The 24,704-nt window shown below is 38.7% G+C and overlaps 1 protein-coding gene across 1 annotated transcript in view; it reads left to right on the top strand.

Annotated features, from left to right (window-relative positions):
* The window catches only part of LOC149787829 (RNA polymerase-associated protein CTR9 homolog), a 197,953-nt gene that overhangs the window by 161,383 nt on the left and 11,866 nt on the right, over window positions 1–24,704 (top strand). Inside the window, exon 22 of the mRNA XM_089974051.1 lies at window positions 282–488. Within this exon, the coding sequence (XP_089830177.1) occupies window positions 282–488 (207 nt within the window). The remainder of the gene's footprint in view (window positions 1–281; window positions 489–24,704) is intronic.

Below are 24,704 nucleotides of genomic sequence, written 5' to 3'. Positions count from 1 at the left end.
ATGCAAATTTCAGCTTGAAATAACATGAGGTCAAGAATTTTCAAAAATTGCCAAAGACCAATATTAAAAATGGTGGACGGTACATGTGATTGAATGCTTCCTTTGAATTTATTTGAAAAGATATCATAAAGATGTGTTCATTTTTGAAATCTGCACACTCAAATTATGCAGAAAACATTCCATTTTTATATATTCTATAATTGTGAAAAAATCATCCCCTGTTGCTAGTAAATGTTTCAGCTTTGTTTTATAGTTAATTTATGGTGCACATTATTTTTCAGGCGGAGAAATATGGAAGGTGGTAGTGATGAAGATGGGGAGAAGAAACCAAGGAAGAGAAGGGAGGGTAAAGGCCGAAGGAGGAAGGAGGCAGAACTTGATGATGGACTTTCTGCCAAACAGCGTAGGAAAATTGTATCTAAGGCCATCATTTCATCTAGTGAAGGATCTGAATCAGAAGGAGAAAAACTCAAGATTGATGATGAAGTGTAAGTTAGAATTTACAAGTATTCTCTATACAAATCATATAAAGGCAGGGTTAAAATATTTCAGCTTTAAAGTGACACTGATGTCCAGAAATAAATATCATAAAAAAAAGGAAACATTTCAATTTAAACATTATGAAGTGTTTATCAATATACATGTATTTGAATTAGAATATATTTAAGGGGAGCATAGATGCTGCCATGCTGCAGGAATGCTGGTTTCTCACAAAAAAATTATTGTTGACACAAGTTCTCAAGACCAATGGGGAAAGGTGACACAAATTATTTGTGGTTTCCGCAATTTGTTGTACCCAGTTTATGGTTAACAGTTTGTCAAATTAAGTCCAAGTCATCCATTTTGCCAGTGATCTCAATCAAGCTATAGTAAGATAGATTTAGTATTTGAATACAAGCATCTGCATGATTGAGATTTGCTGCAGTATTTGTAGAAACTATCCAGGGGTTCCGATTAAATTGTTTCATAGAGGGGTATAACAAACTGATCCATTGATCAGCCTAACAGAATTGTATAGAACATAACAAGCAGCACGTTGTATGAATGTTGAAATGGAAGATAACCAGTTTCTTTACAGTAAGATTGTCTGCTATGTTGATACTATAGAACAAAAGGAAAGTTCTGATACAAACTGTAGATGTTGCACAAACCAATTACACAGAAAGAGTGGGTACTTCATCCACAGTACAAGGAACTGGACGCTGAGAAAAAGAGAAGAAAAGGAGCCAAAATTCCGAAACATGCGGCTGATTACCTACAACTGTTTAAGGATAGAGATGAAAAGGAGTGATGCTCTGTATTTTCTATTGATTGTATAAGAAAGATAATTCATTCAGTAATGAAAATGGTTTCACAAATAAACCTGTTTTTCTAAGACTGCAACCTTGGTTAATACAGCCTGGCAACAAATGTGATCCTACAACAGAAATATCCTAGGGATAACATGATCGAGTTGTTGAAAAGCATGTTCAGATATCATAAAGACCAGGTCTCTACTTTTGTTTAAATTGACCCAAATTGCAATGGTTCTCTGATAATTACAAACAGCAGATTGTGAGATGGGATTCAGTTCACAAAACAGAATTCATGCTGCCCTTAATTTCTGAAACTGAAAATAAACTGATAACTGTTCGGATATAATGAGGTCATGTAACCCGTTTCCCATTTTCAGAGGCTTTGAAGAAGCAGTGAAGAATATTTTTCAGAACAGCAAACTAAATTCAGTTATGCAGATACTTTATATATTTCTTATCAAACAGGTGATATAAAGCTGTTAAATGCTCATTTTAAATTAGGTATCAATATACATGATAATAATGTTGTCACTCATCAGCTCCCATTTGGAAGTTCCCCCTTAACCCCTTCCTGCAGTAGAGGTAGGTGATGGGGAGGGAACCACCACCTCGTAAGAAAATTGATGGCAGCATCTTTGGCTAGTTAACTCATAAACCTATTACCTTTTCCTGATTGACAGCTGAGGAAAAGCAATTAAAATTGAAGTATTTAGCAATATTTTTAGGCACGTTTTTTCATTATTTTTCAGTAAAGAAGCATTCAAATTGACACATTTTTAAGTTAGAAGTGATAAAAATGATTTATATTTCTCAGAAAGGGAAATTTTAAATTGTCATAAAAAGAGTAGTGAGGTTTCTAGAGCTGAATAAGAAATCTTTTCAACTTTTCATATACTCTTTATAAGTACGACATATGACATATATAGTTACATATAAATGAGCTTGATCAAATACAGTGCAGAGATTTGAAGAAATTAAAATTTTATTTATATCATTAAAATTTCATTTTTTAATGTTGCTAAAATTATATAGGTAACTTTTGAAAATGAGTAGACCCTGTTCCACTTCAAAATAGCATCAAAATTACAATTACTATTATGAGTAAACATTTTTTAAAAATATTTTATCTCTTCTGTTACATCATCAGAACACTATATTAATGATCTTAACAGAAGTTATACCCCTAGAATTCTTTAACTTAATTATTTTGAGATATTGTCAACCAGTTTGTATATGTGTTAAGATTTCTCATTTTGTTTTTATGGTGTCACTTTAAATTTGAACATGCACTTAGAGCACTCAAGCTGTCTACCATTAGTTGAAAGTTGAAAGATCAAACCAAAAGTCTCAAATAATTCCAGAAGGAAAATTTTATTTTTCTTGAGAAATGAATCATCTTGAAGAAGTTTGTGATACAGACATAATAACAATGAATGGAAACCTGATTTTTTGGTAAATTAATTATTTTCTTATAAAATGTTATAATTATGCTGTTATCCCCTGGCTAGTAATACAGGAGGATATAGTTATTGTTGTCCGTCTGTCTAAACATTTGTATCTCCCTCTACAAAGTGGAATTCTGCTTTATTCCTAGTTTGAATCCAATTTTTCCCTTATAATATATCTTTTTTAAATCATCTTCAATCTGGCTTTAAAATAATGGTCTGACCAGCACCATTTTACAGTTATTAAACTTTATAAAGAAGTTTATTGTAATAGTATTAGCTTGATGTGTTATTTAACAGACAATAATTATAAAGAGCATTCTGATTGGTCAGAAACTTCTACTCATCCAATTAATCTTCCTGTAAGAGAAACGGATGGAAATAAGCATGCTTCTAAATATGGCAGCTTGAATTATCAATAGAAACACACACACACAAAATTTGGATAAAGGTTTGCAAAATGGGAATGGCTTGAATTCAGAATTAATGGGAATGTAGTTAGTGAATTTGTAAGAAAACAAAACAACATTTTGCAAATGTTATATTTTCACATGTATAAATGATAAGGATATCTTTTTCACATTTGAAAATATAGGAATAAAAAAATACAAAAATCTTTTTGTCAGTAAGACTATATTTCACACTTAGTTACATTTTAAAATAGAGTATTTTTAAAAAAGATTTATTTCATGAGAGGGCAGATGCAATACTATGTGAGAATAGGCAAACTGCATATAGACATAACGAGGAACTTAAAAGAAAAAGAAAAACATATTGAGAATGAACAAAAAAATTGAACACTGAGCCCACAAAATCAGTAGTTACAAAAAGCTAAGCAAAAGAAATCTTTACCATGGCTACAAAAAAAGCAGTACAAGTTCATCAGTACAAACAGGTTGTATGCATTGGGGCAAAAGAACAAGTGAATTTGTGAATATTTTTTTAATAAATGATGTTTATAATATAAAAAAACTTACCATGAAAGAAGAAAAAACATTTGCTTTAAGAAGAAAAAACTGATATACATGCAACATGTGCTGTAAACTTATTATTGTGACTGACTTTTTGCATTAACACTGATATACCCAGATAATAACTTCAGCACTAATATTATTAAATAACATTGTGAAATTCTTCAGATATTCTTGTAATCTGGGAAAGTTTATTTTCAAATGATATTTTTTTAAATATGAAGTAAAAAAAATTGTCAAATATTATGATAAATAAGGGCCACCAGGAGCAGTTTAATATGCTCACAGAGTTTAAAATGCATTTTTCATCTGGGGTCTTTGGCTCCTTCGATCCCTTAATCAGGGGCAATTCCATTTGAGACCTGGCTGGGGGAGGGTGCCCAGACCCCTCATCACAATTTTAGTTCATTTTTTTCTTTCCTAAAGAACAAAATCTTGTCTGGTTGATGTAAGCTGTTGTACTATATGCCCTACTGAATGTCAAGCATTCTTTCTTCCTACGTCTTAGGCAACAGTTTGAAGTGGGTTTTATGTAACCTACTCCCAAAGAGAGGGAACTAAATATATTTATGCATGTTCAGTATTGGTTAAGTTCTTGCAGTTAGCTCAGGTTTTTGCACACCATACAAGTACCTTTATACCTGCAGGCACTAAATTCGGCGAGGGTATTCACTGTGACAGTTACTACATCCTGCTTCACAAATGTAGGTCACTGTTTCCTATATTTCATGCTTCACTGGCTTTGGTTAAATTTGTAAATGAAGTTTATTTCAGATGCTCTGTTTATGACAAAATCATCAAACTATATGATTTTATGTATCTATCTTTGGACCTCACTATTACCACAAAAGAACTGTGACCTGCATTTAACATTTTACCGGCTTAGTTTAAGTCTTGCTTTTAGCTCATAACAAATTAGGTTTTTTTGCACCATGTATATAAACTGTTATACCTAGATTTATGAACATTAATGAGTATTACATTCTCAACCAGAGGTCACTTTGACTTATATTTCCTGCTCAGTGGATTTGGTTAAATTGTGTTTTTTAGTGTTATTCATGAGTGCAGTTTATACTGTAGTCATCAGTCTAGTACTATATCCATGACTAAAAATTAATGGACCCAGGTGGCAAAGTGGTATAAGGTGCTCGCCTTTACAGGTCACTTACATATCACCTCTATCCACATAGGCTTGAGTCCTGGCCTTGTCTAGTATGGATTTTGAGAAAGCTTGCCAGTAGCTGCCATATATTATGTGCTTTAAACTGGTGTTAAGCTCACAAGAATAACAATACCTGAAAAAGGTCACTGTGATCTTTATTTGACATTTTACCAGCTAATGTTGAATCAGTGCATTTAGCTCCTTATCACATACTTCTTGGGAATCTTCTGTGCATATTCTTTATAGACTCTTGAAGTCAGGGATGCATCAGTAATAGGTCAGCGTCAACAATATTTTATGCTTTGCTGACTGTATATTATACTTTACTGACCTGGGTTAACTTATTTATTTGACGTTCATTTTTTTGGTATTGTTTATGCTAGAATCATGAAATTGATCATGATATACATCTCTGTTACTACCAGACTCCTGCCACAAAAGATGCTCATCATGACCTAAATTCCATTTTTTATTAGGTTTGATTAACTTCTTACATTTAGCTCATGATCACATGAGTTTTTTTTGTATGATACATGCATACTATCTTATGTAGAATCCTGCAATTTGGATGCATCTTGATAGATTCTACAAAAAGGCCTCTGTGGCTTATATGTCATGACTAGTGAATTTCTTCAGATTTTTTGTTGAAAGTTCATTTCATCAGTGCTATTTATGTTCCAGTCATACAGTTTGATAAATGGATGCATCTACTATAACTTTTTAAGCAAAGGTCACTGTGACCGGTATTTTATTCTTTACTAACAGTAGTTAAAGTATGTGTGTCACATTGATTTTCCCATGCAAGACATACATCCTAGCCTACTGAGAAGTCCTTGCAAGCCATTACATTTGGAAGTAGGATATGTTTATTCAGTAGTAAACATTGTGTATTAATGACTATACATTGTATATTGTGATATGCTAACCTTAACAGGTTAACTGTGTATTGTATATGCAAATGAATGTAGGAATTAGGTATATGCCAAAAAAAAATGTAGGAATTAGGTACATGCAAATGAATGTAGGAATTAGGTATATGCAAATGAATGTAGGAATTAGGTATATGCAAATATGTGTAGGAATTAGTTATATGCAAATGAATGTAGGAATTAGGAATATGCAAATAAATGTAGGAATTAGGTATATGCAAATGAATGTAGTAATTAGGTATATGCAAATGAATGTAGGAATTAGGTATATGCAAATAAATGTAGGAATTAGGTATATGCAAATGAATGTAGCAGTTAGGTATATGCATATGAATGTAGGAATTAGGTATATGCAGATGAATGTAGGAATTAGGTATATGCAAATAAATGTAGGAATTAGGTATATGCAAATGAGTGTAGGAATTAGGTAAGTGGACTGCATGTTGAATACCTTTTATGTGAAGCCTCACCTGTACTGGTTAATCAAGGTAATTATTGATAATGTACTGCTGGCTGTCACTCAAAGCCTATGACTTTCACCCAGTAAAATTTGGCTTCTAGGGATGGACAACTGAAGTAGTTCTTTAAGCAGATGCAAAGAACAATAATTTCATAAAATGAATACAAAAACAACATTAATCAGTTTCCCATCATCTTATTACTTCTGCATTGATATGATGGAAAGATTTTTTTTTTTTAATGTTATGCCCTGTCACAGCCAGTAAGTAGGTAGGTGGGTAGGTAGGTAGGTGGTTTCACAGTCAGCACAGTATTATATAGTGCCATTTGAACATTCAAATTTTAAAAAGAGTAAAAGTTTAGATGTAAAGATAAAATATTGTAAAACAAAAAATCTTTAGTTAGAAAAGGAACCAAGATCATTTTAGTCTAAATTTATTTTCTGCATGATGTTTACAGTGGCTTTTGGAGACTTGTGAAATAAAGATGAGCTATTTAATCAGTGATTACACTTTGGTTGTTTCTGGATCACAAGGAATTTGCACACATATTGGACTAATGGTCCAGAGATGCCTATTGCTATTCTTCATTCTTTTCAATTGAAAATAATTTTTTAAAATGTTTTTGCCCATTTTTCTGTCCATCAGTCCATCCTACTACATATATGATCCACACTTTCATTCTGAAGTACGATTCCCCCATGCCCAGTGAGGACCACTCACTGTTTACAAGACCGTTCCAGTGGCCTAGTGGTTAGAGCATCCACCTCAGATGCTGGAGATCATGGGTTCCATCCCCGGCCAAGTCATACCAAAGACTTATAAAAATGTTACTAACAGCTGCCTCATTTGGCGCTCAGCATTAAGAGATTAGTGTTAGGACTGGTCGACCTGGTGTCAGGATAATGTGACTGGGTTGGACATCATGCTACATGTCTGCGGCATGATGCCTCAGTGCTAAACATCACTATAAACTGCCACACTGCAGACATCATAGCGATATGACTGAAAAATTGTTAAAGCTACATTAAAAATCCAAGTCACACACACACACACACACACACACACACACACACTATTTACAACCACAATAACATTTGTTCAGATAAACCTTGGATGGCCACAGCATTAAATGCTGCCAGCAGCCAGAATATTTGTGCAAAAAATTCCAAATCAATTTGTCATGAGCAGACATTTATTAGGCTTTACAAATGCAAATCTCATGAATATTTTGTTCTTTCAAATTCTAAATTGACAGTGACATTAGTTCCAACGTGCCAATAAATAAATTAACTTTAGATCATTCAAAGATTAAGCAATTAATCCAGTTATCCTTATTGGTATTTGTTTGTTAGTTGTCACTCAGATTTTACAATATGCATTGGTAAATTGCAGTACGTGTGAGTTCTTGTTGATTCTGTGCAAAACAAACATAATAATGTCACTCAGTTACTCCTGAACATCAGAATATGGTAGAACTTCATAAAGATACAATATAATACAGTAGAATGCTAGATTATATAAACCTGTACATTTATGACTAGATTAAGTTAATAGTTTGAAAGTATTCAAATGTTTTAAAGCCTGAATTCTTGAAATGTGCATGATTTTTCAAACCCTTGAATTGTAATTAGATCAGTAACTCCAAATATTGTCATATTCAAAATCCATGACCAACAAAAATATTGTGCATGCACTTTGCAAACCAAACTTTGAAATTGGCATCTGAGTTTGTTACTGTCACAGAATCAGTTCTTTCTGCAGAAGAGGGATATTTATTTTCAGCTGGAACATACTTGGTACTGTTATTTGATTGTAAGAATCAACCTAAATGACTGTAATGATGGGGCTGGAGTATTTTCATTTTTTAATACTTAACCCTCTCTATTGGATTTGAAGATGGATGAAGTTTGACTTTGCATATGTCTTTCCTGGATAATGATGATGGACCATGTGTGTTGTCAGTGATTAGTGTTTATTTTACTAGAGCACCGAATGCAGACGGGTACTGATTTGTCTACAACATGTTTCAGTCAGAATGCTTTTGACCTACATGTTCTCATCAATCTTAAAGTCTTTCTTCTGCTCAGTTGCTCATTTGAAAGGATGATGAAGGGACACAACTCTAGTGATATCGTTCTGTATAGAAGTCATAATTCACATTAATAATGAAACTTTTCTTTGCAACTTGCTCATAAAGTACTTGTTCAAAATGTTTTATAATACATTTGTAACTACATTGGTAATAACTTGAGGGTTTTTAAAAATTATTGAAGTTATGTATTTGTGAATAATGTTCATTCCTCCATCATTGACAGATTTAGCAGTTAGCTCTTGCTTGCAAATAAGACCTTAAATCTGTCAGTGAATTATTTAATATAATAGACTGCCTGTTGTTATTGCATAGCTGTACTTTTCTGTGTGTAGGGGTGGTACCCTGACTGAGTAATAACAATTTGGTCCTCACAATAATGAGAACCAGAAAGTTCAAGAACACTGGAGCATATGGCGCATGCACTTGATGTCACGAGTCTCTTCTAGGGCATGATGTCCGATGGTTCACGTCACTTCACATGAAGAAAATACCCACTGCCTTCTGGTTCAATGAGCAAATTACTAGATTATTAAGATGTAGGATTATACCCTAATCTAGTTTAATAATCTGTGTAGCTAAGCTATCTTGAGAGTTTTACGTATTTGTTACATACATGAGGTGTAATTTGTCCTTTTTCAACTTCATGGAGCAGAGGGGGCGAATCGGACATTTTGTCCAATCGTTATTTTGCTTAATTATTACTTTCTGCACTCAACGATCTAGTGTCGTCAGCGCCTGGTAAAAAAAAAACGACGACGTCGTTGGGGGATCGTCGCGTCGTCATTTGGTTTAATTAACACCTTCTGCGCGCTGATCCCCAGCGTCGTCAGCGTCCGGTAAGCACATCGACGACCGCGTCGATGTCATCGCCCCCTCTGCTGCTAAGAAGTTATTTACAATGATCTTACAAACAGAGTGATCACTAACTCCTCCTCCTGTAGATCAATTAGGTTATTTGACTGATCGGTAATTCTAAAATTAATTCTCGTTAAAAACCGATTATGGCATCGCATATAGACCGGATTAATCGGACTCTCAATGATCAAAAATCCCGGAGGGGCTGTTGGTGAAAACGAATAAAGGATATACCCCTGTTGAGCTTGATTTGATTGCTTGGTATTTACCTGGTAACTCCCTTCGATAACATCACACACTAGATTAATCGCTATCACCGATGCGATATTTACGTTGTACGGGGCGATATGCCTACCACCATCTCCGTTATCGTGTTTGAGGATATAAGTTGATGGACCGAGAAAATCATTAAGAGATTTTCTTAGTTCTGGTGCGTTGTATCCTGAAAACTTTAAATCGGGTAAATCGGCTTCTGTGATATTATACTCGGTTAGGAGTTTTTGTTTATTACCATCGCTGTTAGCGGATATTATTTTAACGATTCGTTCATTGATATATTCCATGTCTGATATAAGTTGATTTAACACCTCAACGTGTTTTCGTGCTTTTGTTTGCCGTAGCTGTTCTAGTTGTGAATGGTAAATATAATTAATCTCGGCAAACGCATTAGTGATATCATTTAAATTAACTGTTAATACGACGATCGATTCAGGGGTTTTGTCATACTGAAAATACCACTGCATGGCGTCCATGTCTTGAAATATAAACCTGCTGGGTAATGACGTGTTTTTCATAATAGACAAATTATCTCGATACCCGGGATTAATCTCATGATACGATTTCTCATTCGTGTGCAAGTCCGCGGGTGGATTCTTAGGCCATCCTAGTATGGTTCTTATTGAACTGTTATAAATATCAACCATATACCCCGGTGTGTTTATTTCAATCGTTGACGATAACGTCGGTTCATGAACCGTAATAGCGATTTTTGATTCTTTTCCTGTGATCGATTTTATCCTGCGTTGAAATTCTTTATTGATTTGTTCTATTTGGTATGACCCAGTTGGTATTGTAACCTCATTCCAGTCTGGGGTCCCATCGGGCTTATTTGTCCATGCAAAAACCAGCGAGTTATTAGGTTGTTGTCCGTTAAATGCGTCTGCTCGAATATTAGGCCAACTGTGATATACTCGCAATTTTGCCAGCGCTATTTCCTTTACTGGAACCGGCGATGGGAAGTTCACACTGAATTCGGGTTTCGTTGACGTTATCGATATCATATTTGTTTGTACCGGAGTGGTGTTCTCCGCGATCCGCTGAAGTAATTGAGACCCTTCGGGGTTCAGCGACATTATTATTATTCGTTTTCTTTAGTGTCTAATTTCAACAACCAGGTGGTTTCGGCTTCCAGTTGAAAATCCTCGATTTTTGACATCGCGGAGCTATACAACTGGACCATCGTGGAGAATTCAACATCGGATACGAACAAATTATCAATTGACAACGAGATCAACCCGGATAATTTCGAGTACGCGTCGGATACTATTTGATGTTTTACTGTATACTCGTTGAGTTTTTTCTGAAAACACGATGATATCTTCCTAGTGATTGCGTTGGCGACTCCAGCAATTGTTGTCATTGCGGAGACAGCGATTGGAACAGCGATCGGGGTTATCGTGGTCACCGTGGATAAAATAACACCGGCGCCAGCTACTATACCCGACACCGAGTACACGACCGCGTCGATGGCGGTTATTTTACGACGGTATTTTTTTATTTTTGCACGGTATTGTTCGGAAAGCGTTTTCAAATTCGCGGAAAATTCTTTTGCGGTATCGAATCGATATTGATGTGACGTCGGTGATACCTCTGATTCAATTTCCTTGGTGGTCATTTTTATTTTAAAAGAGCTAGTGTTTTTAATTACTTAGATTCGCTACAAATTCCACATACCATGTAATGTCTGCCCTAAATATACTGCTATCAACGGCCTTAATCACAAACCGTTCAGTTGCGTCCTTGTCTATAATTGTTGATATTGTATTGTTAAACCCGGATGAACTCGACGATGATATACTAAACTTCGTATTTGAAATCAATGTCAATCGATAAATACCCTTAACAGTTGCGGTGATATCTACTGTATTCTGTGTAGGAGTCCAATCGAATGATCCATGCTGAATTGTGTATACTGTGTTGATGATATTCTCATGAGGGATTTTTATTTTTTCGTATTGATCTGTTTTCAATAGTGATTGTCTAAACGCTTCAACAATAATTTTGATTGTTTCTATTTCCTGTCTATACGCAGTGATATCATTTATAGTTATTGTGATTTCATCCGGTTTGATATTTTTTTTACCAAAGAATTTATCAACGGCGCTATCAATCTTGTTAACATTTTTTCGTAACGAGGATAAATTGGCCGACATCGCCGTAAACTCCAAAATAGCATCTCTTATTGTTTTAAGATTTGGTTCGGCTATCGTCGTGGTTCCAAAAAAACTATTGATAATGAATTGCATACCGGCGACAGATACTTGTACCCCCTCGAACTGAATTGCTTGTATGTTAAATTTATTATACAAATTTTTTAACGAATCCGACATGGTTATATAATTGTCGCCAAGTGTACTTATTTTTCCATTTATCGTCAAGATGGATTCACCCGGTTTGATTCGTCCGTCGCTGGTATACAGCGCGATAGTGTCCTCGGCGGCATCACGCTGTCGTATTAAAACGTCATTCAGTGACACATTACTGGATTTCAATTTACCCTGGCGGTCTTGAAATACAACTATTTCATCTGGGTCAACACTGGTTAAATTCAACGTATCAGCGATTTCATCCTCAATTAGTTTTTTTATGTCATCGGTGGCGGGCGTTTCCGTGGGCTTTTTCAGCGCCGAAACCGGTCGTCCCCAAATATCAATCATTATTATTGTAAATGTTATTCTCTAAAATCCGTTGAGCTTCTACGACTCCACTAGTGTATTCGTTTACAACCACATGAGGTGGTTTTCGCGATGATGAAATCGTCGCAAGTACGTTTAATACCTCGCGGCCACATATCGGTGGGTCACTTAATTGCTGTGTTGGCAGCGTGGAATAAAAAACCCGGGCCGAACACGCCCGGGCTGAACACGCCCGGACATACCGCATGAACTCTTTCGGCGGAGCTAACCCGTATGAATCAAAATAGACGATCGCACGCGGATCAATCGCGTATGCAACCCAATGAGTTCCCGCTCCGGAGGACCCATCGAGGTTAATTATGCCGGTTTCAATATTCCTTGGTGCCGCCGGTAATTGATCCCTCATAAAAACACCTCTGAAGTTTTTTATCGCTAGCGCGTTTGCGGCGTCTATTAAATCAAAATTAGACATGGGAGTCATTAAACGGTTCCCGGTAGTCTTAGACCCTTTCCCGAGTACCATGAATACGGGGTTCCCGGTAGTCTTAGACCCCTTCCGGCCACGGGTCGTTTTTTTTTGTAGCCTTTCCCGGTTGCCTTCTTCAATGCCATCCCCGCCGCGGTACCAACGGCTCCTAACGCCGCCGCCTTAGCCACTGCTGGTGCGGCCGCGGCAATCAATGCCGGAATCGCAGCTAACAGCGGAAATATCCCACCGGTCTTTTCCATGTTTTTAATTGCTGCGGCTGAAAAATCTATTTGAACACCCTTTTTATTCTTCATCGCATCATTGAAATGTTTTATTTGACGCGCCGTCAACGATATCTTATGATTACCACCCGCCATCTGTGACGGCTTCAGCGTTATTGTGATCCCGCATTGTTTAGCCGACTTTGATCGTAATTTCTTGACTTGACCATCAGTCAACTCTACATTGACGACACTATACGACATTTTATTGTAAACGCGTTTTGTGCTTTCAATTACATGTTTTCCACTGGCGCATCAACGATTCTCATTCGTCCACCAACACCTTCTAGCAGCATTGATTTATCGCTGAGAATGATAGCGACCGCTCTATAATTAACACCACCCGGGGCTATACGAGCTCGGAAGTGTATATCAACGACGGATTGTCTCGTTAAATCAAGATGTTCCAGCGAAAAATAATAAATCGGATACAGGTTTTTAAAATCAAGTTGTGATATTTGCAAACCAGTGTCGACGTTTTGATCACGACCCATATACGACAGCAATCGATGATACACACGTGCGATATGGTTGTCGCCGTAATTAAGCTGTATATCCTCGGATGGTTCCTGTTGTCCGTTTATTCTCAGCGAAACATCCCTGACTCCTAATTGATCAAATATCATATGGCTGTGTTCTTGACTGCCCAATCGTTCCCTATTCTGTAGCGCTATGAATATATGACGCGGGGCTGAAACACCTTGTTTTGATGCCAGGTGCCATGTAAACGTATCGGCGACGTTATCTTCTTTAGCATCAGTTGTTACCGCTAGCCAACTCAACAACGATTTCCCTCCCTGTTCCATAAATGCTAACAATCGTGCCTCCGTGGTAACTGATGGAGTCAGCACCGGCATCCACAATGCCATTTTAGTTAAAATGACTTTACCGGCAGCGACGCCAGCAGCACGCCATATTGCATTGTTATCATCGCCCCTTCGCGTCAGCGCGATTGTATGCTTAGCCCCATAGACAACTTTTCTGACATTTCTGCAGAATCCGAATATGTGATGGAGTGGAATCGCGCATGAAAACTTTCGGCGTTGTCCTTGCAACATTCCTACTCGTGCTGCGAATCCTAGATTGTAATTATCGTTAAGACTTTTTATAACAGTGAAATTAGCGCCTGGTTTTGCTCTGCGATCTGGATTGGTTGCTTCAACCTGGTCAACTGCGGTATCTTTTTCCACTAGCACGTTAACGTACTGAAAATGGTCAGCGTTATCGGTGGTGTCCTTTGCGAATATTATAGATGGACCCGCCGATCTTGTATAATCATCCGAGTATCTCGCCAACCCAATTATCGTCGTTGCAACATCAACCTCGCGTTCTATTGACTCAATTTCTCGCCCGTCAATAAGATATCTGGCGCTCTCAAATAACGCCATGATACCGTTGTTGACGAAGCCAACTCGAACACGATGGTCATCTGCGTATGGTGCATTATCGGCGGCATTTGTCACGAGTTCTCCCTCAATTTCGATAAACGCTTCACACGGCAGAAAGTATTTACTGGTATCTTGGACCTGAAGTTCAATTCGCGATCGTAGGTCGGGTTGCGCTGCATAATAAGAATAATATTGATAATCACGGACAGAATCATCCCTGCGCACTGGGGCGTCCATATCAAACGCGGGATCAGCGGTACGCGCAAACATTCTATTATTTATCATGTTGATGTTTTCAATTGCGATTTTTTCGTCGTAGACCACTTCCCGCTATCGCGTTCATGAGCGCGTTGGTTGCCGCATCGGCGGATGGCGAAGTCGCCAACGACGGAGTCTCCGCCAACGACTGAGTCGTCGCCAACGACTCTAATTTTTCTTCCACGGCGTTATTTATTACTTTACTGACATTTGCAGGCATCACTGTCGTTGATGGCATTACTGGTGGTTTCTGTTTTCTTTTTGAAAATCTCTTGGATTTCACCAATGACATTAGTTTGTCCCGCGCGGCTGAAAGCGCCTTTCCGGCAACATCTCCAATAGCACTAATACCCTTATCACGAATAACATCAATAGCCTTCATTCCTAATTGTTTGGCTAACGGCGCTACTTTTGGAGCCATTCTTGTAAATAACCCCGCAATGGTGCTACCGAGACCATCTCCATAGTACGCGCGGTAAACAGGCAATCGCGAGTTTACCACGTAGACGAGTACTGGTTTATCATGGTTGTAGTGTATGATCATCCTTATTAAAAACACCAGTTTTCCAATTAATCATCCACGAGCTCGTCTATGAGCGTTCGATATGCATTAATGTCCATAATACCGCCTGCAAATAAACGCTTGCAAATATCAGCGGCCTCATTGATTATTTCCGGAGAGTTATTTCCGGCTCGTTTTCCTCCGATTAGTACTTCCAGCCGTGATATATCACTGAAAACACTATTAGGACAGGTAACGCCGTAGGATTCTTTACCAACAGAGTATCCTTTTCCTTTTTTTGGTGTTATACTCTTAACTTCCTTGTGGAATGCGTCGTAATCGGATTTACTACGATGTGGTAATGCATCTTTATGTTTACTTGCTAAATACACTATTCTTGCCCAGTCCTTTAACGACTTTATATTTTTCTCGTAACCGCTATTGATATGCTTCTTATCTCGTATGTTCTTAGCAAAATTGTTGGCAGTAAAATTAATTAATTCTTCCCTGTTGCTGAAGCCTCTAATTTGATCTATTGTGCTCTTCTTGAGTACAATACGGGGTATATTCCCCTCTTTTTCTTCCGGTATTTCTTCTTCCGGTATTTCTTCTTCCGGTATTTCTTCTTCTGGTTCTCTTGCGGTGGCGCCTGGTTCTTCCTCGTCGGCCATTGTAACATAAGGTTCTTGTGGTTCGGTTATAGCGAGTGGTGGTGGCCTCCGTGTTGTAGCAGCCGCTATTTTTGCAGGGAGTGTTTCTAAAGACCTTTTTGTTTGTTTTGTCTCTGCCGCTATCTTTTCAAGCGCACCAAGAACGGGTACAGTTACCGCCGTAACATCCTTAGTCGCTTTAGTTACCGGGGCAAATAACTGTTCACTTCCAACAGCAAAATCAGTTTGCATTTGTTGTCGCGTTTGAAGTTTCTCTCTCACTCTGTCTCGTAACGGTATAAACTTTATAAGCGCTGCTAGCCGCTCTCTGGCTAGCCGAGTAGTAAGTGATTCACCTACCATTATTGTAAATTGATCTGCAATTTCAAATAAAATTTTCCGCCGGGTCTTTCCATGGTGGCAGAAATATATCGTGTCATTGTGTACATCACATATATATAATGTTACATTTGTATGCCGACTTCGTCACGCGACGTGGGCACAGGTAACTTCAAGCTGAGGCTCCCCACAGGGGTTTCGTCTATGATCCTCCTAATGTTTTTAATCTTACTAGAGATCTCGCGGCGTTTTTCATAAAGCTGCCCGAGTTTTTTTCGTATTGTTTCAACGGCAGTGAATAACCCAATGAATACGCTTACGTCATTGCCATACAGGTTCTCATTAATTGTATGTTGTAATCGTTTTATAAAAGAATACTCGCGGGCTAGCGTAAAACGCCCTCGCTTCGATTGTTCGTTTATAGCCTCATAATCGGATAATATTTCCTCGCTGTTGAGCCTATCAGATAATACAATTCCTTGATTTTTTAATTTTGAAATCTCAGTTAATATATTATTAATGTCTTGGAAATCCATATTCTTATAAACATCTTATTTCTAATATCAAAAATTTTATTAAAATCTAGGTTTAAAGTTTAATAAAATTATTGGGGGTCATTTTTGACCCTGTTTTTTGTATGGACAGTACAATGCCGTAAATCTCCACTCGAGTGTTGTGGCAGATTGCAGGCATACATGGACAGTACAATGCCGTAAATCTCCACTCGAGTGTTGTGGCAGATTGCAGGCATATACATATACTTAATTATGGACAGTACAATGCCGTAAATCTCCACTCGAGTGTTGTGGCAGATTGCAGGCATATACATATACTTAATTATGGACAGTACAAACAATGACGGGGGCGTGGTTTGCACTCAACCGAACCAAAACGCAACCCATGAAAATCAATCATGGTTGCGTAGTTGGAAAAAACCAACCGCGCACACTATGAATGATAGTGTGGGCTGCGTTTTGGTTCGTTTTGAACTTCAACGAAGGGGGTTTTATCCCCTCCCCCCCAATTATATAGAAAAAAAAAACATCTGACCGTTTCCCGCCAGGCAATTGCCCGCTGCGAGGCGCGAACCCGTAAATTGTTGACTCGAGTTTCATAGTCAAACATGTTTGCATTGGACTACGGACCGCACCTAACAAATAACGAGTTTTTAAAAAATATAAGCACGTAATGCGTTCCAGGTGAACGCGCATAGGTAACTTATTTACATTGAAACAGACGACTATTTGCAAATCACGTGACAGCATAACTCTATCATGGTGACTTCGTCATACCCTCACGAGTTATCCCCCTTCAAATATGAAAATTGAATTCTATGTCCGTTTTTACTTGAGAAAGCTGTTTGATATACTCGTTCTGCAACAAATCGTACTGAGGCGCTACAAATGTCAAAATATTTTCCTGCCTCATTCATTGACTGAAATATTTTTTCCTCGTGCGTTGACGTATCAAATGATTTGACGCCCCTTGCTGCTTTTGAGTACTTACCAGTCTGGCCTTTTTTAATATTTTCACTCTGAGAGATAGCTTGCAGATTACACAGTCTGTTATTTTGATAATTAGAATCAATGTGATCAATAACGAGACTATCTTTGATCAATCCGTGGAAACATTCATAGATGATTCTGTGACAGAGATATTTTTTCCCTCCAGCAGTAAACATTAAATACCCGTGATTGTTTTTCCATCCAACCGGCTTCTTCAGTCTGCGGTTTCTAACAATACCGTCGCGAGATGCCTCGTAATTGACGAGCAGGGGATGCGGCTGAAATTCTTGGTCCATTTATATAATAATACTACTTGTCTAATTTATTATTTGGTTTAATTATAAACCTTTCAATGTAGTCTTGGGGGGTTTTGATGACGAAGTCGGCGGTGGGGTCAATGACGGCGTTTTTTATTCGTTTATCGTAATAGCGTTTTAGTTCCCTGTATCGCTTTCCGCCACAATTAATACACAACTGCGATTTTCCTCTTACACCAACGTGACAAACCAAGCACGGGAGGGGGCCAAGAGAACCATTACGAACGCTTTGTAAATGATACCCGCAGAATTCACCTCTACATGATTTATTGCACGGGGTTATCGACCCAATCATCAACCATTTGCATTTATTCATTATACTATATTCTTTTATTTAAATACTTGTTTTAATTATATGGATGAGTTTGAGAGATTAGCAGTAATTAAGCCCTGGAAAAATATTAGGTTTAATCTCGATAGAGTCCTCAAGGACACACCAAAAGCGTTAATAAACGATAAAACCCTGTTGAGTAAAATACGCGATTGTATCGGTGAATTCAAGCGTGATGGTGCATCTCATAGTTGGTCAACATTTCGAATTGATGGCGTTGTTGATGCTACCATGAACGACAACCGCGCAGCAATGATAATATCACAACTTGACGGTAAAAAGTATTTCTTCAGAGTAAAATTCATTGTCCGGGTGGAATCAGGTGATTGGATCATACGTGATAAATTTGAACCAGTTCTCAGCGACAAGAAAACAGTCACTGTTAGCCGCGACTCCAAGCCGGGGTTGTTAACCGGAATTGACAAACCATACTATGAACGAGCGTATCCTGAAACAGCAGTTGTTTATGGAATATACCCGTTAAATAAGAAACCTGATATCGGAAAACTGAAACCAATGAAACAGTCAACTGGGATAAATTGTGTAGCAGAACGAATAATAGAGCATTTTACAAATGCATGTCGAGGAAACAAATTGACTGATTTACGACGTAGCAAAATCAACCAGTGGGAACTAACCGTAAAAGAGCGTGGAGCAACCATCAGCGACATAGCGAGATTAGAAACATCGCTGAGATTTCCAATAACCGTTACAACGATAACCGGTGAAGTATTATACGAATCGAAGTATAAATCGAAGGGAGCCCCAATCATAATTATTGATCATAACGAACACGCATGGACGCCCGCGATCACAATATTTCCACGGGATAGAACAGTAAAGTATATACCCGAAGAATTCCTGGGAGAACAATTCTCCAGGGATGGTTTTCTCGCGGAGAGGAAACTATTTGATGCTATTGCCTACTTGTGTAAAAACGACCCTGTATCAGTGTGGTTACTTCGCAGCGCTGAAAACGATGCGGATACCTTTGATCAGTTTGTAAGACCAAACGGTGAATTATATCGCACTGAAGCATTTCACAACAGGATGAAAAAAACCGCCATAGAATTTGAGGAGCATGATGAACAACTGCTAACAAATTGTTTTACGATTCCATCGGTTGTAGCTCATGTTGCAGCAAGGAAAAATGCGTGGAGACCAACGCGCAAGGAATTTCTGCCGGATGTACAATCCAGTTGTTTGGAGTATTATCACGGTGGATTATGGAACACTGAATACAACCGCGACGCTATGATCTCGGTTGATATGGTTGCCTGTTATCCAGCGAGTTTTCTCGGGTATGGATCCGCCGCTGAGTATTTCAAACGATTTGGACACCCCAGACATGAAATGACTCGTGTTGCTATTAATGGACCACTGCCTGATTTTGATTTAACCGGATTCGCTCGCATAGTATCATTTGAATTCGCGGCAGGACTCCATCGCTGTTGCTATATTTGGATCGGTAGACACATGGCTGAAAAGAAGTGGCTGCCAATAGCGCTGCTACGGTATATGATTGATTGTAGCATGCTAGTTTCGTTGATTGTCAGTGACGCGATTATATCATACCGGGCGCAGACTGAAGTCTGGTTACCAGAACCGGAGCGTCTAGATAGCATAATTGACGAGTCCAGAAAACACATCGATGCCGACGAGGAATATATCATCGAATGGTCCAGGAGGATATTCAACCAACGAAACCACGAGGCAAAAGATCTCGGTAGAAGAATAATTGGTAAGTTCACACAAGGTGGAAAAAACCACGACTACAAACGATATTGCTCACGGCTGATTATAGATGACGCAGAATATGATTTCGTAATCAAGGACGCAGTGGCAAAAAATAGATACGTGAACTGCAAAACAGCTTTCTTGTCCAATGGAACGAGGTTGGGTACAGTTGTTACCTACAGCGATGGAGACAGCCCGGCATACCCGCATTTGAGGGCGTCTATGCTGGGTTATGCCGCTATCAATTTATTCTCGATGATAAATAGATTCCCCGATACCGCGGTTAGAGTAGCCGTTGATTCATTTTATATTGACGTAGCGTATAAGGAAAACGTAGCCGGGTTTACTAGTCCGGACGAGAGTTGGGGTACATGGAGAATTAAAAATGAAATACGACGCGATTATTCCCCGTCAGCAGATGTCACTGTTGAGAACAACTACTTACGCGGTGATAAATTGTCAGAATGGTCTAATGCACCATCGTGTTCTGATCCAATTTGTAGACACAAGACGGTTTATTTAAGCGGCTGTGGCGGGTCAGGAAAGACGACTCGGGCAATTGAATTATTTCGAACGCGGGCAAGTATAATCGTGCTTACACCGACCCATAGACTAGCGCGAGAGATAAAACAACGAAATGTTGACGTCGTTACTTATCACAGCTTTTTTCGATACAGCGGCGGTGAGTGGACTCCTGATCGAATGGGTGAAAAATTTATTCCCGACATTATCATCTGGGATGAGATATGTACTGTTTCGTTAGATACTTTACAAATGTTTCTTGAGTGGTTGCTGCGCGCGAATACAGCGGTGATCATGTGTGGCGACCATGGCCAACCACCACCATTTGTCGGCGAGGGCCCACATGATTGGTTGAGCGGGTTTGTGGACTATTATGAAGAAACCGATACTGATTACCGGGCACTTGATGAACAACTGCGCGAGGTTAAAAAATTAATCAGATTACAGCCGGATAGAATTCAATGTGAAATAATCCGCGAGGTGATTCCGGAAACGCCGTTAAATGAATTCTGGGAAACATGGAGACCAAACGATTTGATTGTAGCGAGTAGAAAGATAGTCAGAGACACACTTCAGCGGAAGTTGTTTACGTTGCATAAGGAAAAGTTTCCAACGCGCCCAGTGCCGTTATGTTATAGACCCGCGGACACACGGCGGCAGAACATTGAAGTTGAAATTCCAGGCCGGACAGAAAAACAAATTCTCGTGCTGAATGATATCGTGCTCGTTGATATCGGTGTCGTCGAGGACGCGCTACGTGCTGATAAATCCCCGTGGACGCTAGGATACGCAACAACAATACATTCCTCGCAGGGACTAACCATCACGGACACAATTGTTTGGATAGTTGATAATCGCATCGAATGGTCAAATCTAGTCTATCTTGCAGTGTCCAGAGTACGAAGGATAAATCAGCTTCGAAGAATTGTTATTGACGAAGCCACCGACGAAGCCGGCGACAAAGTCACCATCGATGCAAGCGTCATTGATAGAAAACTCTCGGGTTACCGCCAACAGGATAAAAAAAAACAGCGGCGTTTTGATATTGATGCCGAATTAATAATCTCGCTACGACAACAACAGAATAATCACTGCGCGAGTTGCAATTGTATAATGAGTTGGCGTTATTCGGATAAAGACACTCGCCAATTTACCGTGGATAGGATCGATAACAGTCTCGGTCATGTCAAAAACAATGTGAGGTTGACCTGTCTTGAGTGCAATAGACGCAACGGCGCTAGTTAATACCACGTGGGGGCAATTGAGTATCGTTAGGTATCACTTGTAGTTGCTCGCGTGTAAATCCGCGCTGAGGAGCAGTTGAATCCAGTCTATAGATCGGTGGTCTACCAGTTGATCGTGTTATCGTTGATATGTTATGTGTGGTAACACTCCAAATAGGATCAGTAGCTCTTTTTTTACCGCCTTCAAGCTCTCCTGGTTCATATAGATATCTAACGGTGACATCGCCAAGAATCGGCTTGGAAACGCTATTTATTTTTGATTTTCCGGGTATATACTCGTATTTAATCGCGTCGCTGGGCTTCATGTTGATTGCTCGGGTAATCTCGTTATTTAACGCTGCAATTACACCTGGCAACCTTTTAACCCATTCACGAGATCGTTTTTCTTGGATGAATTCCTTCGCGTATTGATATCCAAATAACCGTTCAGCGAGAGTCCGATTGAATCGTTCAACAATTGCCTGATCACGATGTAGCGCAGTATGACCTCGTCGTATCGCGACGCTATGATGTTTCAGCGTTGATAAAACAGCGCCGCGAAATTCACTACCGGGATCAACTTGTAATAGATTTGGCCAGCGCAGAGGGCCTCTTCGATAAATCCGCTCAAACGCATTGGCCACTTCAGTTGCTGACTTTGTTTTCAACGGCTCCGCTTGTTTGTATCGACTCGCAACATCAACTACGGTTAGCGCGTATTTGTAACCGTTGTCATGCGGCAAAAATAGTATATCAGCCTGATGAACTTCATTAGGTACGCTGACATCAAAGCGCGAAAAGTTGATTTGTTTAGGCGGTGGTAGATAGATTTGCCATATAGCCTGTTTGGATAACCAATTAGCCGCAGTGGTCTTTGTTACCTTTGCAGCGCTTGCAAGCTTACCAATTGCGGCCTTCCCCTTCCAGTATCCTCTCGGAGAATAATAGATGGATTCCATGTTGTTATTATAAACGCTATCGTTTTCAATTACCAGCGCCAGAAGCTCCGCTTCCAATCATTAATTTACCTTTCATAGCCGATTTTACCAACCATGAGGCTAATTTTTCTTTGACGGATTTATCAGGAATAGCATTTAATGCGTGAATTAATTTTACATCCGCGATATGACGCTGTTGCAGATCGCTACTTTTGTAAGCAACATCATGAGCATGACACGCCTTATCGATAGCGTTTATTGGATACTCACCGGGTTTGGGCTGATTTTGATCATCGAGTCTAATATCTAATCGTGTTCCGGGGCCACAGTAGTTATATCCTGGGAGGTGTTTTTCTCCTGGATACTTTGCCCACGGTGTTCCGGGGAGTTTTGCCAATTTGGCTGCGATGTCACCTCCTCGCTTTTTTTTAAAACATCCCCGGGTTTAATAGAAATAAATCTAAATTTCTTTGTACCGCATTGTACACACTTGCCAGTAAGGGCCGATCTGTTATTTCTTGTTGTAGCGGTTGTCATATCATTTGTGCCAGTACGTACTCTACACTTCACACAATATAGATCCATAATTTATGTATAGAGATATGAATATAATTGACTTTTCAGCGACTAAAACAAGAGAACCAGTTAAGCATGTTGCAGCGTTACCAAACTCGATCCGGATGATTATCATCGGACCATCTGGATCCGGCAAGACGCAATTGTTACTCAATTTAATAATGAGATGGATGAAATGGGATAAGTTGTATTTGGTTGCTCCTAGCGTAGATGATCAACGATGCTACGAGGTGTTAAAAGATTTCAACGAGAATGCATCAGCGATCGCTAAAAAAAATGTTATTGAGTTTATTACAGATATCAATGATGCACCAGGTATTGATGATATTGATGGCGACGTTAACAATCTAGTCGTGTACGATGATGTTATGTTAGACAATCAAAAAAACCCAGCTAGGATATTTTCTAGAGGCAGGCATAAAAACACCGACGTGATATATGTCACTCAACGATACACTCAGATTCCAAAAGTAATTAGAGACAACTGTAATATTCTTGCTGTGTTCAACGGCGTTGATACACACACGCTACGAAATATTTGGCAGACATGGTGCGGCGGTGACATGGACTTTAATGGTTTTCGAAACTTTTTTAGTCATGCTCAGTCGACCCCACATGGATTCGTAACAATAAATTTACATGATCCTCGGACACGATATCGTATCGGACTTGACCAAATATTCGGTTAGTTGTAAATAATTTTCATTGTAAGCAGCAGAGGGGGCGATGACATCGACGCGGTCGTCGATGTGCTTACCGGACGCTGACGACGCTGGGGATCAGCGCGCAGAAGGTGTTAATTAAACCAAATGACGACGCGACGATCCCCCAACGACGTCGTCGTTTTTTTTTTACCAGGCGCTGACGACACTAGATCGTTGAGTGCAGAAAGTAATAATTAAGCAAAATAACGATTGGACAAAATGTCCGATTCGCCCCCTCTGCTGCTCATGGCGTGTTTGTTATCCATTGGTGTGTGTTTTTTCTAGTAAGTTGTGGGTTATTTTTTACGATAAATTTCCCTATCCTTGCATAATTGCTGTCTTGAGCTTGCCTGTTTTAAATTTATTGTTCCTTAGGTATAATTAATTCACCATATCCAGATTGTGCTTTTTTTATATGTGGTAGGTCACACACCACTTCTTACTTTTATAATTAAATGCCCTGTTATTGAACATGGTAGTTTTTTTTTTTTAGTTCTAATAGCATTCTGTACTATCATAACCCTGATTTTTTGCTAATTTAGTAGGTCCCTTGCTTTCTTGAACCTGGCTGACTTGTTAATTATTTCTTATTGCTACACAGGGAATTAGAGTAGCTTCCCCTTATTTATTTCTTATTGCTGAACCCATATTTTAGCATTGCCTGATTGGTATATGCTTCTCTTGCACTCAGACAAATACATTTTGTGTTTGCATTATATTCTTTTTGTTTCAGCCTATTTAATTATGTGTGTGTGTATATGTATGTGTGTGTGTGTATATATATATATATATATATATATATATATATATATATATATATATATATATATATATATATA

The sequence above is a fragment of the Sinohyriopsis cumingii genome, chromosome 11 (assembly GCF_028554795.1).
Source record: "Sinohyriopsis cumingii isolate HCF-2022 chromosome 11, ASM2855479v2, whole genome shotgun sequence".
NCBI classification, from domain to species: Eukaryota; Metazoa; Mollusca; class Bivalvia; order Unionida; family Unionidae; genus Sinohyriopsis; species Sinohyriopsis cumingii.
This window is presented reverse-complemented; position numbering and strand designations above follow the sequence as displayed.